General features: G+C 43.9%; 1 protein-coding gene across 2 annotated transcripts in view; it reads left to right on the top strand.

Moving 5' to 3' along the window:
• Positions 1-207: 207 nt before the first annotated feature.
• The window catches only part of LOC124554843, a 172,057-nt gene continuing 155,747 nt past the window's right edge, over positions 208-16,517 (top strand). The window contains exon 1 of one of the 2 annotated variants that reach the window (XM_047128506.1): positions 208-299. In XM_047128506.1, the coding sequence (XP_046984462.1) occupies positions 215-299 (85 nt within the window). In that variant the 5' untranslated portion in view covers positions 208-214. The remainder of the gene's footprint in view (positions 300-16,517) is intronic. The other variant, XM_047128505.1, reaches the window with a different exon arrangement.

Raw genomic sequence — 16,517 nt, 5'->3', positions numbered from 1 at the left:
GTGCTGAAATATGTAGGCGGTGTCGCCGTTTAATTGTTTTCTGCGCCGTAGGTTCTTGTGCGACCAGGTGCACTGTGGCTGGCTGCGCCCGCTGCTTACCAATGAGTCTTGACGGATGGGGTCAGGTTTGGCCCCAGCTGTAGCCATTTCTATAATAGGTCGGGCGGCGCGGCTCAGCGACTAATTTGGTGTTGTCGCGTTGCAGGAAGAGGCAATGTCACCGCGGTCGGACGGTGCCGGCCAGGACAGCGCAGACTCCAGCGGCAACGAGTCCCCCGGACACGACGATGCTGCGCGGGGTAAGTTCGACCCTCTGCCTTCTGCTAGCACGCTCATTTCCACTAATTCCGTTCGTCCTCTCGCTTTCCCACTTCGAAGGTGCTTCCTCCAGGGAGTCGATAGTGTTAGTGCTGGTTTTCGATTCCGCTGTCAGATTCGATAAAATGCTTCTGGATGTATAGTGCAGTCATGGTGGTGGGTTCGTCTTCAGTTCGAAGAATTCTTTGACGCAGCTCTCTACGCTAATCTGTCCTGTGCAAAACTCGTCTTAACTACAGAAACTGATTTGAGTTTGGCCGCGCTTACAGTGTTAGAGATTTGGTTTCTCTCTCTCGCGGCCAGAGTCCACTGCCGTGAATATCACTGTTTGGATGACACGGGTCGTTGTCGAACATCGTCCGGCTTCTTTCCGAGGTGTACATTAACTTTTGCGCCGTGTCTTTTGCCCTTAATAACTTCATAATTACAAAGAAAGTATTACAGTCACCATTTCCAAAAGCTTTATTTAAATTTACAGATGCTATAAATTTAGGTTTATATTTCTTCGAGGTATCTTTTAAAATACGTCAGTATCGCCTCGCGTGTTCTAGATTTCTCCGGAACCCAAACTGATCTCCCAGGTCGGCTTTTGTCAACCGTGGCATTCTTCTGTAGATCGTAGTGTAGAATAATATCCCATGTTTCGATAGCTGTGGTCGAAGTGGTTCAATTAGTTTCGAATCGTATCGTGGTCAGATACTCAGTACTTCTGTTAAGTTACTACGGAAGTCGCACACTTCAAAGTAAAACAGCTTTGATAGGCCATAACTTCCTGGATCAGTAATAATGTTCACTCTCTGAAAAATATCCGTATTTAGCCACAACCAGAAAACCCGCCACCACCCTCGCTAACATAAACCGACCGACTTGACGCAACGACTAATAGTCTGGACCCGTGTTCGAGGAGAACGAAAATCGAATCATTGCCTGGCCATTCTGATTAATGATTTCCTTGCATTCCCTATGTCACTTGGTGACGAGTGGCAGTATAGTTCTTTAAACACCACCCCAGCCCGCTTAATTCCTTGTCTATGTCCATTCAGAGAATGTAGTCCTCTATGGCTCAGGTTACACTGGAAAAGAACTTTGTCAAATACCTTCTACGAAAGACGTTTTATAAAATCTTTTAAAGGTGTGCTGGAGTACTTTTATTATATCTTATAAATGTTAAAGCATGGTCCCAGCTTTTATAAAAGATTTATCAAAGGTCTTTGCCAGTGCAGTACGAGCGTAACGAATTAGATCTCGACAGAAAATAACACACTAACTTTTCTCCCTTCTCCCTAAGTTAAAGCTTGATTTCACTGGAATGCTCTGTAATTTTTTTGAATGCTTGCTAAAGCTTAAATTTTATGATTAATTTTCAGAAGAAAGTATTGCTTTCAGGTAAGTAATTATTCCCAATGACACAGTTTTGTTTCAGTGGCGGTTTCCAGCAGATTTAGTTTTGGCGAATCTCGGATCTTTCAGGGTTAATTTGCCATCCAAAACTCGTGGAAATATGTCAAAATTTCGATATCACACCATCGCCGATTATTCTGGGGAATTTTGATTCAGTGGTTTAGTTTTATGTAGGTTTCATCAAACAGTTAGTAAAAGTAAGTAGGAATTTGTAGATTTGTACAGGTGCCCGTACTACTTCTCTAACGGCACAGGTCTTTGGAATGCGGCGTAAGGGAGCAAAATTAGTTGTAGTTACTGTCTCACTTCGGCTTTAGTTTACGGATTCAAAATGGAGTAATAGGAGAAGCTTCCGCAACACGAGGTCGGCGTGACTGCTAACCTGACTCTCAGTGCATTACAACTGAGCGTTCTCTCCTCTACGAATAGGAAATAGCGGCGATGTTTATGCGCGCAAATTGTGGGCGCGGAGCGCGGCCCACGTCGTAGGAAGGCGGCGTACTAGACAGAGAGATGAGTGGCCAGGCGCGCGCGTGGGCTCGCCGCTCCATGCTGCTTCCTGATTTGGCGTCGTACCGCTACCCAAATCGGGCCGCATGCAGGCGGGGGCGGTTCTAAACAAAGGTCACGGCCGGCCTCACCCTCTTCTGCAGGTCTCCGTAGTCGTCAGAGTACATTGCATCAGGAAGGACAGCAAATAATCAAGTTTTAATTCGAATGCGTGTAGAGTCTTGTACGAAGAATGGCTAGGTGATTTGTGGGTACACGGGGCGCACAATGTACACAAAGTTGCCACCTATGGCGGCGACAGTGGCCCTCACCTACGTGGGGACAGAGTTCAGCTGAGTTTCGATGACAGATACGAGTACATCATCCAGGCTGCTTCAGCAGTGTCCCATGGTTCATCAGTCGCATCAGTCGTGGTGGCTGGCGAGTGGTAGCGTGACACTCTTCTCTGTGCAACGCCCCCCCCCCCTCTCTCTCTCTCTCTCTCTCTCTCTCTCTCTCTCTCTCTCTCTCTCTCTCTCTCGGGCGTCGCATTGGCCATTCGGATACTTTATTTGCTTGTCTGTCCTCTCGGGCGCTAGTCGTGCGGGACCGAATCCTGCCGCTGTAAAATTCCAGCACGTTCCGGTATATACTTCTCCTCCTTACACGGGGCATGTCGTCGTATTCTCACAAGTTAATCATTTACATACCCAAGCATGTAGTACACTTCATGGCATTTTTACGTTTGTTGCGTGCTGCCTCGGTGGTGTTGCAGTCTTCGCGGTCAGTAGTGTGTTTCAAACATACTAGCTGGAAAGGGCCTGTTGTTTCCCATTCATATTTTTGCAACTGTTCAAATACCAAGATGTACATCTGTAGCGTCCACACATTCTACGTCCGTACTATAAATAAACGTGCGTTACACATATTGTCACGTTCTGATTTGCAGACGGTCTTGTTTGAGGAACATTTTTTCATGTTGATACTAAATGTTTTTCCTCCACTGTACAGTTAATCGTAAGTGCAAACCAAATGATTTTAAAAAGAATAGTAGTTTCATTTATGATAGACATCCTACACACGGTTCAAAATTGTTCACATGGTAGAAGACTTTAAACTGCGTAATTTGAAAATAGAAACAAATAATCGGAAATGAATATTTAGTGTTTTATTGACACGAACGACTTCCGCTTACAGCGGAAAACTTTTGCTCATAGCAACTACGTGTAGTTCAGCATAATCGTTCTTTTGTACGTTGTTGACGTCAAGGCTGTAATTGCTGGTCCACCAGTACTCTTCATAGTGTATTCTTCAAAGTGAGCATTTCACGGGCAACATGGCGGTGCTTATTCATGAATCTCCTACTACATGATCCAGTACATGGCTCCACAAATTTGAATGTGCACGAAGTCAATATCCTTGGCCAACTGCATGGGACCTTAACTCCCCAAATTCTCAGTAGTTTCTGTACAGAACTATACATGTATTCGGCGTAGATTGACGCCTGTTGATGTTGCCGAAGTTTTCTCTCTACATTCGTTCGTCTTCCTGGGCACTACGTCCTCCTCCAGCATATATTAAATGCGTGGATGTACGTTCCTTCGACAGCCAGACATGAAATGCGAGCACTAATAACTCCACCTGTCGCTTTGCCTCGTTAAAGCCGTCGTCAGAGGTTCGCTATTTCTCATCATTTGGCAACTTCATTTAATTTTTAACTTTTGTGCCGGATGACCGTGCGCTGTAAATATTGTCGCAGAAGAAGGTGGTGTAGTGGTTGTGATACTAGACTGTTGCAAGGAGGGTCGTGAGTTCAAAACTCACCTTAACTGTGAAATTTTAATTTCTATATTCGGTTCGAGTACATTCTAGAAGTATCCACAAATGTCAAGAATCATTGTACTGGAATGTTCTGTAACTGTATACAGGGTGTTCCATTGATAGTGACGGGGCCAAATATCTCACGAAATAAGCATCAAACGAAAAAACTACAAAGAACTAAACTCGTCTAGCTTGAAGGGGGAAACCAGATGGCGCTATGGTTGGCCCGCTAGATGGCGCTGCCATCGGTCAAACGGATATCAACTGCGTTTTTTTTAAACAGGAACCCCCATTTTTATTACATATTCGTGTAGTGCGTAAACAAATATGAATGTTTTAGTTGGACCACTTTTTTCGCTTTGTGATAGATGGCGCTGTAATAGTCACAAACGTATAAGTACGTGGTATCACGTAATATTCCGCCAGTGCGGACGGTATTTGCTTCTTCATACATTACCCGTGTTAAAATGGACCGTTTACCAATGGCGGAAAAGGTCGATATCGTGTTGATGTATGGCTTTTGTGATCAAAATGCCCAACGAGCGTGTGCTATGTATGCTGCTCGGTATCCTGGACCGTTCGCCGGATAGTTACGTTATTTGAGGAAACAGGAAGTGTTCAGCCACATATGAAACGTCAACCACGACCTGCAACAAATGATGATGCTCAAGTAGGTGTTTTAGCTGCTGCCGCGGCTAATCCGCACATCAGTAGCAGACAAATTGCGCGAGAATCGGGAATCTCAAAAACGTCGGTGTTGACAGTGCTACATTAATATCGATTGCACCCGTACAATATTTCTATGCACCAGGAATTGCATGGCGACGACTTTGAACGTCGTGTACAGTTCTGCCACTGGGCACAAGAGAAATTACGGGACGATGACAGACATTTTGTACGCGTTGTATTTAGCGACGAAGCGTCATTCACCAACAGCGGTAACGTAAACAGGCATAATATGCACTATTGGGCAACGGAAAATCCGCGATGGCTGCGACAAGTGGAACATCTGCGACCTTGGCGGGTTGATGTATGGTGCGGCATTATGGGACGAAGGATAATTGGCCCCCATTTTATCGATGGCAATCTAAATGGTGCAATGTATGCTGATTTCCTACGTAATGTTGTACCGATGTTACCACAAAATGTTTCACTGCATGACAGAATGGCGATGTACTTCCAAGGTGATGGATGTCCGGCACATAGCTCGTGTGTAGTTAAGCGTTATTGAATAGCATATTTCATGACAGGTGAATTGGTCGTCGAAGAACCATACCATGGCCCGCACGTTCACCGGATCTGACGTCCCCGGACTTATTTCTGTGGGGAAAGTTGAAGGATATTTGCCATCGTGATCCACCGACAACGCCTGACAACATGCGTCAGCGCATTGTCAATGCATTTGCGAACGTTACGGAAGGCGAACTACTCGCTGTTGAGAGGAATGTCGTTACACGTATTACCAAATGCATTGAGGTTGACGGACATCATTTTGAGCATTTATTGCATTAAAGTGGTATTTACAGGTAATCACGCTGAAACAGCATGCGTTCTCAGAAATATAAAAAAGCAGGGCAACAAACATGCGTTCTCCGTTTATAGAAAACAAACTACGACTGATGCCGTGATCCCGAATGATTCATGCCATCTGCAGGCTTATAAAGAAGCTGCTTTCCGTAGTCTCGTGCATAGGGCAGTCAATACCCCTACGAGCGAAAAAGAGAGGGAGACTGATATTAATACCGTTAAGAGAATAGCGATGAATAACGGTTACAGAATAGATATGGTTAAAAAACTATTACGGAAAAGTAATAAGTGCAAAAAGAAAAAAACCTGATGGAGAGAAAGTGAAAATTATCACGATGCCATACTACGGAACAGTCTCACAAAAGATAGCAAATATTTTTAAGCCATACGATGTTAAAATAGCTTTTCAGACTAATAACCTAGTGAGGTATAGCCTTAAGCACGATATTGGCGAGAAGAGAAATAAGTTTGAAAGTTCGGGAGTTTATAAGATTCAGTGCAGAACTTGTGACGCTAAATATGTAGGGCAGACAGGAAGATCATTCGCGATCCGGTATGAAGAACATAAAGATGCGTTCAGGTTAGGAAATTATGACAAATCAGCTGTTGCGAACCATATATATGAAACAGGCCATCCGCTTAATAGCATAGAAGACAACGTAGAAATATTGCATGTAGAAAAGAAAGTTAGGAAACTTGATTTACTAGAGGAATTCGAGATAGCTATGCATGAAAATAAACAAAGCAATATTCTAAATGCACAAGATAATTTTAAAGAAATGAGATTTTTTAGCGGGTTTTTAGAATTATTTTAGGGTAGGTATGCGACTCAAAACTTGTAGCATGTCACTGACGGAGTTGCGAGAGGCTAACGATGGCAGACCAATGCAATAAGGAAATAAGGCGCCCAATAGCATAGCGTTACCGTCAAGCACACGGCTGTAACCACGCCACAACACCTAGGCACGTCAGTCCACAACAGCTCCCGAGCCGGCACAATGCGACAGCATATTTGGTAGCTATGGGACGGCCATCGACTTGTGTCAACAACTTCAATGTAAGACGAGGACCCACAGTCCAATATACTTTTAATTCTGTTTTACTCTATGGACTTCCCAACTATTTGTGATGATATTTTGTCTTTTTAGTCCGTTCAATTTCATGACATAGACTTTACAACCTGATGATGAGAGCATTGTCTCTTGAAACGCGTTGTTAAAATATATGTATAAGAATCGCGGTTGAATGCTAACAGTGATAACCAGCCTGAAGGAGGTTTAGACAGCAGACGACTTCATACTATGGTGCCAGTATATCGAGACAATGCATCAAAAAATAATTACACGCATGAAGTTTGAACGGCTTCCAAACGTCGTTTCGATGTCTGTGATGGAGGAAAGAACTGATTTCACAAGTGTTCTTCGTCAGATAGTGAGAGAGGAAGTTCAGAAGGCACTCGGATTGTACGGCGAGCAAGAAACCGAGACGCTTCACGAGGTCATAAGGGAGGAAGAGGAACAGATATTGAACCCAATCTCTCGTCCTTCATTTCCCTTAACAACGGTGAAAAAGTCCGAGACCCAGGCGAAGTTATTTTCCTACAATGCCGCATGAGGAACCTGTTTGGGCACCAAGGAAGACTGGCGTCTGGAAGACCCAGGATGACCAACCAGTATGTTTCCACAGCGGACGACCGGGACATATGGTGTGCTAGTGTCGAGGAAGGCGGCGGATATTTGATGACGCCCGCGCCAGAAAACAGCACACCGATCTTAGCCGACGCCAACTCCGGGACGACGAAGATGAACAAGATGATGCGGGTGCAGAACGACGTAGGTAACCATCACCACAAGCTAGCCGCTGGAGAGGACGCTCCCCGACACGCCGATCGAGGTCTCCATCACAGTTTAGAAGCTCCATCTGATCACGTAGCCGCCGCAACCTGGAAAACTAAAGGGTGCGACCTTCCTTGGAGGATTGCCGACCAGCCCAAGCTTTTGTGGACTCTGGAGCATCATATTCAATCATTTCGGAATACCGTCGCCAGTTGCAGAAAACGGTATTCGTCGACAGCAAAACATCTCTGCTGAAGATGGCTAATGGGAAATATGTAAAACCTTCAGGAAGATTTACCATTCGTGTGGGTATAAGTGGCCATACACAGCCCTTAGAATGCATCGTCTTACAAGAGTGTAGTCATGACGTCATTCTTGGATGGGACTTTTTGAAAGCTTCTCAGGCAATTATAGATTGTGGTCGCTCGAAGATTGTCCAAGACGAGATGATATACTTAGGACAGGAATGCGCATCCGAGTGTGTGGAGACTGTGTGTGCTGGATGAAGTGATCATTCCTGCAGTCAGCACTAGAAAGGTAACTGTCACGTGTCATGCCATGCATCAACCCATGGATCTTGTAGTGGAATGTAAGAGAAGCATACCACTGAAGAATAACTTGGTCGTCCCAGCCTCTGTCGTCTCGTTTAAGAATGGATTCGGTGAACTGTGGATAGTTAAGTGTCGCCGAACACCGCAGATCCTTCCAAGACGCATGTGCGTAGCAAACTCTGAGCCGTTAATTGCCGAACAGCTGAGCGTCATAGAAACCTCCCATGCCGAGTCTCTGGGCGAAATTGGCGCTACCGCTACGAGACAAGATCGTCTAGCTCAACTATCACCAGATCTCACTAAGGAACAACAGAATTAACTACTTGCCATTCTTCAAGAGTTCTCTGAGTGCTTCACTCCACAGGTGAAGAGCAAGTCAGACAAATCGATGGTGAAGCACCGGTTTAGTACTGGAGACCATCAACCAATAAGCCAGAGAGCATACCGTGTGTCAGCAACGGAACATCGAAAAATTCGCGACGAGGTGGAGAAAATGATGATGAACGACATCATTCAGCCTTCGCAGAGCCCATGGTCGTCACCAGTAGTTCTCGTCGGGAAGGAGGATGGCAGTTGACGCTTTTGTGTTGATTACAAGAAGCTTAAAATAGATAACTAAAAAGGACGAATTGACGATACACTAGATTGTCTGAAGGGGGCTAAGTTTTTCTCAACCGTAGACATGTACTCAGGATACTGGCAAATCGAAGTAGATGAGGCTGATCGTGACAAAACTGCATTCATCTCCCCTGAGGGCCTGTATTAGTTTAAGGTAATGCCGTTCGTTTGTGTAATGCACCAGCAACTTCTGAACGGATGAAGGATAATCTTCTAAGTTAGCTGAAGTGAACGATGTGTCACTGTTATTTGTATGACATTATACAGGGTTATTACAAATGATTGAAGCGATTTCACAGCTCTACAATAACTTTATTATTTGAGATACTTTCACAATGCTTTGCCCACACATACAAAAACTCAAAAAGTTTTTTTAGGCATTCACAAATTTTCGATATGTGCCCCTTTAGTGATTCAGCAGACATCAAGCCGATAATCAAGTTCCTCCCACACTCGGCGCAGCATGTCCCCATCAATGAGTTCGAAAGCATCGTTGATGCGAGCTCGCAGTTCTGGCACGTTTCTTGGTAGAGGAGGTTTAAACACTGAATCTTTCACATAACCCCACAGAAAGAAATCGCATGGGGTTAAGTCGGGAGAGCGTGGAGGCCATGACATGAATTCCTGATCATGATCTCCACCACGACCGGTCCATCGGTTTTCCAATCTCCTGTTTAAGAAATGCCGAACATCATGATGGAAGTGCGGTGGAGCACCATCCTGTTGAAAGATGAGGTCGGCGCTGTCGGTCTCCAGTTGTGGCATGAGCCAATTTTCCAGCATGTCCAGATACACGTGTCCTGTAACGTTTTTTTCGCAGAAGAAAAAGGGGCCATAAACTTTAAACCGTGAGATTGCACAAAACGCGTTAACTTTTGGTGAATTGCGAATTTGCTGCACGAATGCGTGAGGATTCTCTACCGCCCAGATTCGCACATTGTGTCTGTTCACTTCACCATTAAGAAAAAATGTTGCTTCATCACTGAAAACAAGTTTCGCACTGAACGCATCCTCTTCCATGAGCTGTTGCAACCGCGCCGAAAATTCAAAGCGTTTGACTTTGTCATCGGGTGTCAGGGCTTGTAGCAATTGTAAACGGTAAGGGTACTGCTTTAGCCTTTTCCGTAAGATTTTCCAAACCGTCGGCTGTGGTACGTTTAGCTCCCTGCTTGCTCTATTCGTCGACTTCCGCGGGCTAAGCGTGAAACTTGCCTGCACGCGTTCAACCGTTTCTTCGCTCACTGCAGGCCGACCCGTTGATTTCCCCTTACAGAGGCATCCAGAAGCTTTAAACTGTGCATGCCATCGCCGAATGGAGTTAGCAGTTGGTGGATCTTTGTTGATCTTCGTCCTGAAGTGTCGTTGCACTGTTATGACTGACTGATGTGAGTGCATTTCAAGCACGACATACGCTTTCTCGGCTCCTGTCGCCATTTTGTCTCACTGCGCTCTCGAGCGCTCTGGCGGCAGAAACCTGCAGTGCGGCTTCAGCCAAACAAAACTTTGAGTTTTTATACGTATCTGTAGTGTGTCGCGACCATATGTCAATGAATGGAGCTACAGTGAATTTATGAAATCGCTTCAATCATTTGTAATAGCCCTGTAGTGTTCTCAGACACATTTGATGAACACGTAAAAACACTGAAGGCCATTGGTAAGTGTCTCCAATAAGGCGGACTGCAACTTAATCCATGAAAGTGTCTCTTTGGAGCAAAAGAAATCAAAATACTTTGGACACCTTGTGTCAAACGAAGGTGTGCGGCCAGACCCAGAAAAGGTGAGATCTATAATGGAATTTTCTATTCCAAAAAGTATTAGAGATGTGAGAAGCTTCCTCGGATTATGTTCTTATTACCGTCGTTTTATCAAAGACTTTTGTATCAAAGCCAGGCCACTCAAAGAGTTGTTAAAAGCTGATGCTAAATTTATCTGGGGTGGTGCTCAACAAAATTCTTTCGATGTGCTGCGAAAAGCTCTGACGACTGACCCTGTACTTGGTCTGTATGATGAGAGAGCACCTACAGAACTACACACAGATGCCAGTGGGTATGGGATGGGTGCTGTTCTGGCGCAAGTTTCGCATGGAAAAGAGATTATAGCCCAGCTTCTAGGACAATGACAAAAGCCGAGAGAAACTATTCAACTACAGAAATAGAATGTCTTGCTGTGATCTGGGCCATGTGCAAATTTCGACAGTATCTCTGTGGAAGGCCATTCACAGTTGTTACAGACAATCATTCACTTTGTTGGTTGACAGGTCTTAAGGATCCAACAGGACGACTCGCCAGGTGGGCACTACGTCTTCAAGAGTAGAATATTACCATAGTTTACAAAAGTGGAAGAAAACACCAAGATGCCGACTGTCTCTCAAGAAACCCTGTGCAAGATCATCAAGACTTTGACGAAGATAGTGACTGTCTCACTGCAGTCCAGGATCTCTCTGCTGAGCAGAAGAAGGACGCCAAGATATCTCAAATTCTGCTTGCCTTAAGTCGGTCAGAAAATGTGAAAGGACAATTTAATACGGTTAATGGATTACTTTGCAAGAAAAACTTTGATCAGTTTGGAAAAAGGTGGTTACCAGTGTTTCCTAAACACATGCGCTTAGATGTTCTACATAAATTCCATGACATACCTGAGGCCGGACATTTAGGATTTATTAAGACATACGATAGGATCCGCAAGTGATTTTTCTGGCCAGATTTATTTAGGAGTGTCCGTCACTATGTGTCGCACTGTCGAGAGTGCCAGGGGAGAAAGGCAGTTCCTCAGAAACCACCTGGCCGACTCATACCAATTCCACCAGCCGAAACGCCTTTCCAGCGTGTTGGGATTGACCACCTCGGACGATTTCCAACGTCTGCTAGTGGCCATAGATGGATTATTGTTTGCCCTGATTATCTGACACGCTGTGCCATTACAAAAGCTGTGAAAACAGCCGAAGCGTTCGAGGTAGCCAAATTCATCGTGGAAGACATTGTATTAAAACACGGTGCCTCATGGTCGTTAATTACGGATCGAGGAAAAGTTTTTCAATCGAATCTTGTGACAGATAAACCATCGGTGCAACATTACTCGTCACATGACGACTGCCTACAATCCGCAAACTAACGGGCTTACTGAACGTCTTAAGACCTTGATCGACATGCTATCAGTGTTCGTCAGTGTTGAGCAGAGCAACTGGAATGAGGTGCTACCTTTCGTGACGTTTGCCTACAACATCGCCAAACAAGACACCACAGGATATACGCCGTTTTTCCTGGTGCGTCGGTGTGAGGCGGCTACGACGTTGGACACTGTCTGCATTACATCATGATGACGTGGACGACGACTACATCTGTCAGGTGTTAACCAGAGCCGAGGAAGCTCGGCAGTTAGCTCGACTCCGCATGCTCAAGAGAGCGATCGCTTAAGGTACGACGCGAGCCCAGCCTGGTGACCTCGTCTGGATCTTCACTCCTGTTCGGAAGGTTGGTCTCTCTGAGAAGCTCCTCAGGCGTTACTGTGGACCTTATAAGGTTGTAAGACAGTTGTCTTTTGTTACTTATGAAGTTGAAGATCTCGACCCCGGCACAAGACGACGAAAGATCAGAGATACGGTCCACGTTCTTCGAATGAAGCCCTATAAGGATCCTGCAACCCAGGGTAAATTCGAAGCTCCAGCGACTGGCAGCAAGGGGAAAGGTGACGAAGAGCGTAGCGGCAAAAGAAGTTGTAAGAAGATCACCGCCAGGGCGAGCATCAGTCATCGGGAGTCGGAGTATGCAGGACCGACGACTCGTTGCACGCTGTTCTCTTAAGGACGTACCAGTGTCGCAGAAAAAGCTGAGTAACACTGTCACCGTGGTGTAGCGGTTATGATACTAGACTGTTGCACGGAGGGTCGTGAGTTCAGAACTCACCTTAACTGTGAAATTTTCCCCTTCAGGGAATTCCATTTTGTTCCCGAAGCAACACTTGTGTGTCGTTCAAACCTACCGATGACAATTCTAGCAGCCCGCCTCGGAATTGCCTATATGTCTTCATTTAATCCGATCTGGTGCAGTTCCCAAACGCTCGAGCAGTACTCAAGAACAGGTCGAACTAACGTCATATATGCGACCTCCTTTACAGACGAATCACGTGTTCCCAAAATTCTCCCAGTAAACAGAAGTCTACCAGCGCCTTCCCTACCACAGTCCTCACACACTCGTGCCATTTCATATCGCTTTGCATCGTTACGCCCAGATATTTAAACGACTTGACTCTGTCAAGCAGGACACTACTAATGCCGTATACGAAGATTAGGGGTTTATTTTTCTTACTCATCAGCATTAACATCCACTTTTCTTCATTTAGAGCAAGCTTCGAATAATGACACCTGCTAAAAATGTTGAGGACAATGTACTGGGTTCTTCTATTTAAGAAGTCTTTGAGTCACTCGTATATCTGATAACTTATTCCGTATGTTAGTACCTTCGTTAACTGTCTGCAGTGGGGCACCGTGTCTAATGCTTTACAGAAATCTAAGTACATGGAATCCGCCTGTTGCCCTTCAACCGTAGTTCGCACTGTATGATGCGAGAAAAGGACAAGCTGAGTTTCGCACTAACGAGGCTTTCTAAAATAGTGCTGATTCGTCGGCAGAAGCTTTGTAATGTCTCAAGGAAATTTATTATATTTGAACTTGAGAGAATATGTTCAGGAATTCTGCAGCAAGCCAATGTTATGGATATTGGCTTGCAATTTTGTGGGTACGTTCTTTTATCGTTCTTATGTACAGGACTCGCCTGTGCTTCTTTCCAGTCCCTTGGCACTTTGTGCCCGCGATAAATGCAAGCTAAGTAATAGGCTGTTGGCGCAGAGTACTCATTGTAAAATCGAATTAGGATTCCATCGGACCTAGCGACTCTTTTGTTTTCAACACTTTCAGCTGTTTCTCTACCCCAGGGATGCTTATTACTATGTCGTTCATAAGGGACTCAGTGGGATGGTGAAACGACGGTATGTTTGTACGTGTCTCCTGCGTGAACGATTTCTTAAATGCGAAATTTAAAATTTCGAACAATAAGATTTCCTGACGATGCAGTTCTACAGAGAAGTATCAACGTTCGACGATCTTACGGAAATTGTGGAACACTTGGAGAAAATTTCCACTTGGCGCAATGGGGTGTACGTAGATAAATTGCGATAATGCTTCTAACATCGAGAAACAGCTGCGTAGTATCTGATTACAAGATTACTGGTGAACATTTTGAGCACATCACATCGTGTAAGCATTACAGTAAGAGGCAGTATGAAATGGCACGTCCACACAAAATAGGTGTCGAGGAAGGCGACTAGAAGATTTAGATTTGTTGTAAATGTTGCTGGATACCATGCAGTACGGCTGTATAGGCAGTCGCATACAACGCGATAGTGCGACCGATTCTGTAATATTGTTCAGGTGTTTGGAGTGGTTATCAAGGAGCCATGACAACAGACATGAAACTAATTCAGAGACGCACTGCTATCATCTTAAGAGAGTAGAGCAACCTGTACGATAATGTGATAGAAATTTTTCGAGGAATTTAAAAGGAAATATTGAGAAAAAAGATGACGCAGTGCTCGAGTTATCCTAGTGGATAAATTAAAAAAACCTGCGTTTGAAGAATACTGTGCCACCGTTATGGTGCCATCATCGTATATCTCGAGTAAGGACCACGAGAGTTAGCGAGGAGAGGTTAGGGTGTGCACATATAGAGTTATTTGTCCCTCGCATAGTTCTCGAATGGAATAGGAGATAAAATCGAAAATATTGGTAAGATGTATTCACCTCCATGCACCGTACAGTGTTCGGTGACGGCAAGAACATGGTAAGTGCCTTCACCCGATTTCCTAGGAACTTTGCTCAGTGGAAGACGAGTCAAAATAAGTGAACGAATGTCTCGGCTTATTCATAGATACTCGACCGTTTCTGGGGAAAAAAGATGGTCAAAGTGTTTTTTTTGAGTTACTTTACCACGCGACATCCTCATCAGTCCAGTGGTTAGTGTTGCGGCTTCCGAAACATGATTGTTGTTTTTATTTATTTTGTTTTATTGTTTTCATTTATCTACCCATGTCCGTACAAGGTTACTAAACGAGTGTTTCTTATCAGATAAGGGATGATATATTAATTGTAAAACAACCACTGGATTTCACAATAAGTGTCACACACTTATTATATATGTGTGTGTATGATGTTGAGGTGTTACGATCCTTTTTAATTCGAATACTCTGATATTTCATTCTCATATCAGTTCTTAAATTCTTATATTTTATTCATAAGTTATTCTTCAGGAAGATTTGGTGCTTCCTCTTGGATGGTGCCAACCGCAGAAACATTTGAAACACAGATATTCCGAACACCCCGAGTATCAAGGAAGGCAGGTTTGCCACATTGAAATGTCTTGGTATAAACCGCGCTTGGAAAGAAACGTCGTTAACATTGGTGAATATTTCGAATTTCGCGTCAAAGCAAGCAGAACGGACCACTTTTCCAAAAACTGCCGCTTATGAATCAAGATACATTACAGAAATTTGTACGAAAACAGTTTCAATAATTTTCTTATTTCTTAGTTCATTCATCTGACATACAATTGCTAGACGAATAACAACAAAGTTATGTCAATATACACGGAAAACACACACACGTGTTCGCTTATTTTGACGCCTCTTCCACTGACAAGGGGTCCGTACGAACTTCCCCTCGCCGATTTGATTCATATCGACAGTATGTGCAGGTCACAGCTGTGACTTCAACATATGTAAACCTGAAGACGCAGTTCTCCCGAGTTTCCGACAAAATCGAGTTTAAAAATTTTACACGTATTTGCATATTTTGTATGGCCGTCAGTACTGAAGTGATCCGCAGCCGAGCTCGTTAAGCGGTTAGCATCAGGAGCAAGAGTTCTGTGGATCGAATACCTCTCGCTACACTTTTTTTTATTCCCACGTAATTATGACTGTGCAATTCGTCATTATTAAATGATTCATTTCGTAAATTCATAATCTTTATCCTGAGAAAAGGAGAGAAAATTTTCTTAATGAGACAAAAAAATGGGTACACATGATCTTTCAATCAAATCAGTACAGTCATTTTGTTTCTTATTTTATCTACATGTGTGGCATAGTATAACGTGTAACCTATGAATCACTCTACGAATTAGAATGATACTGAACATAGTAACATGAGAAACAATAATCATTGCGACATATAGCACTTGCAATGAACGGCGCGAAACTTTGCATGGTTTTATTCTCTCTCTCTCAAATCTCTCTCTCTCTCTCTCAAATCTCTCTCTCTCTCTCCAATGTGTGTATTCCAAAACAAACATGGATTGTATTCGTAAGCGGTGCTCGGTCATCACACAATTTCGTGGCGTGGCGTATATCTGTTCTTATAATTACGTAGAAACAAAGTATGGTTGCTAGTAAACAAGTGTTACAGGACTTTTGCTGTTCCTTATCTATACAAACGATTTGGGAGACAATCTGAGCAGCCGTCTTAGGTTGTTTGCAGATGACACTGTCGTTTTTTCACCAACAAAGCCATCAGAAGATCAAAGCAAATTGCAAAACGATTTAGAAAAGATATCTGTATGGTGCGAAAATTGGCAATTGACCCTAAATAACGAAACGTGAGGTCTTCCACAAGAGTGCGAAAAGGAATCCGTTAAATGTCGGTTACACGATAAATCAGTCAAATCTAAAGGACGTAAATTCTACTAAATACTTAGTAATTACAATTACGAAAAGTTACATTGGTGGAAAGGACACAGAGAAAATGTTGTGGGGAAAGCTAACCAAAGACTGGGTTTTATTGGCAGGACACTTAGAAAATGTACCAGATCTACTAGGGAGACTGTGTACAGTGGTGTGGGATCCTTACCCGATAGGATTGACGGAGTGAATCGAAAAAGTTAAAAGAAGGGCAGCACGTTTTGTATTGTCGCGA

Source organism: Schistocerca americana, chromosome X, assembly GCF_021461395.2.
Source record: "Schistocerca americana isolate TAMUIC-IGC-003095 chromosome X, iqSchAmer2.1, whole genome shotgun sequence".
Classification (NCBI taxonomy): domain Eukaryota; kingdom Metazoa; phylum Arthropoda; class Insecta; order Orthoptera; family Acrididae; genus Schistocerca; species Schistocerca americana.
Note: the sequence above shows the minus strand (reverse complement) of the source record. Positions and strands in the feature narration are given on the sequence as shown.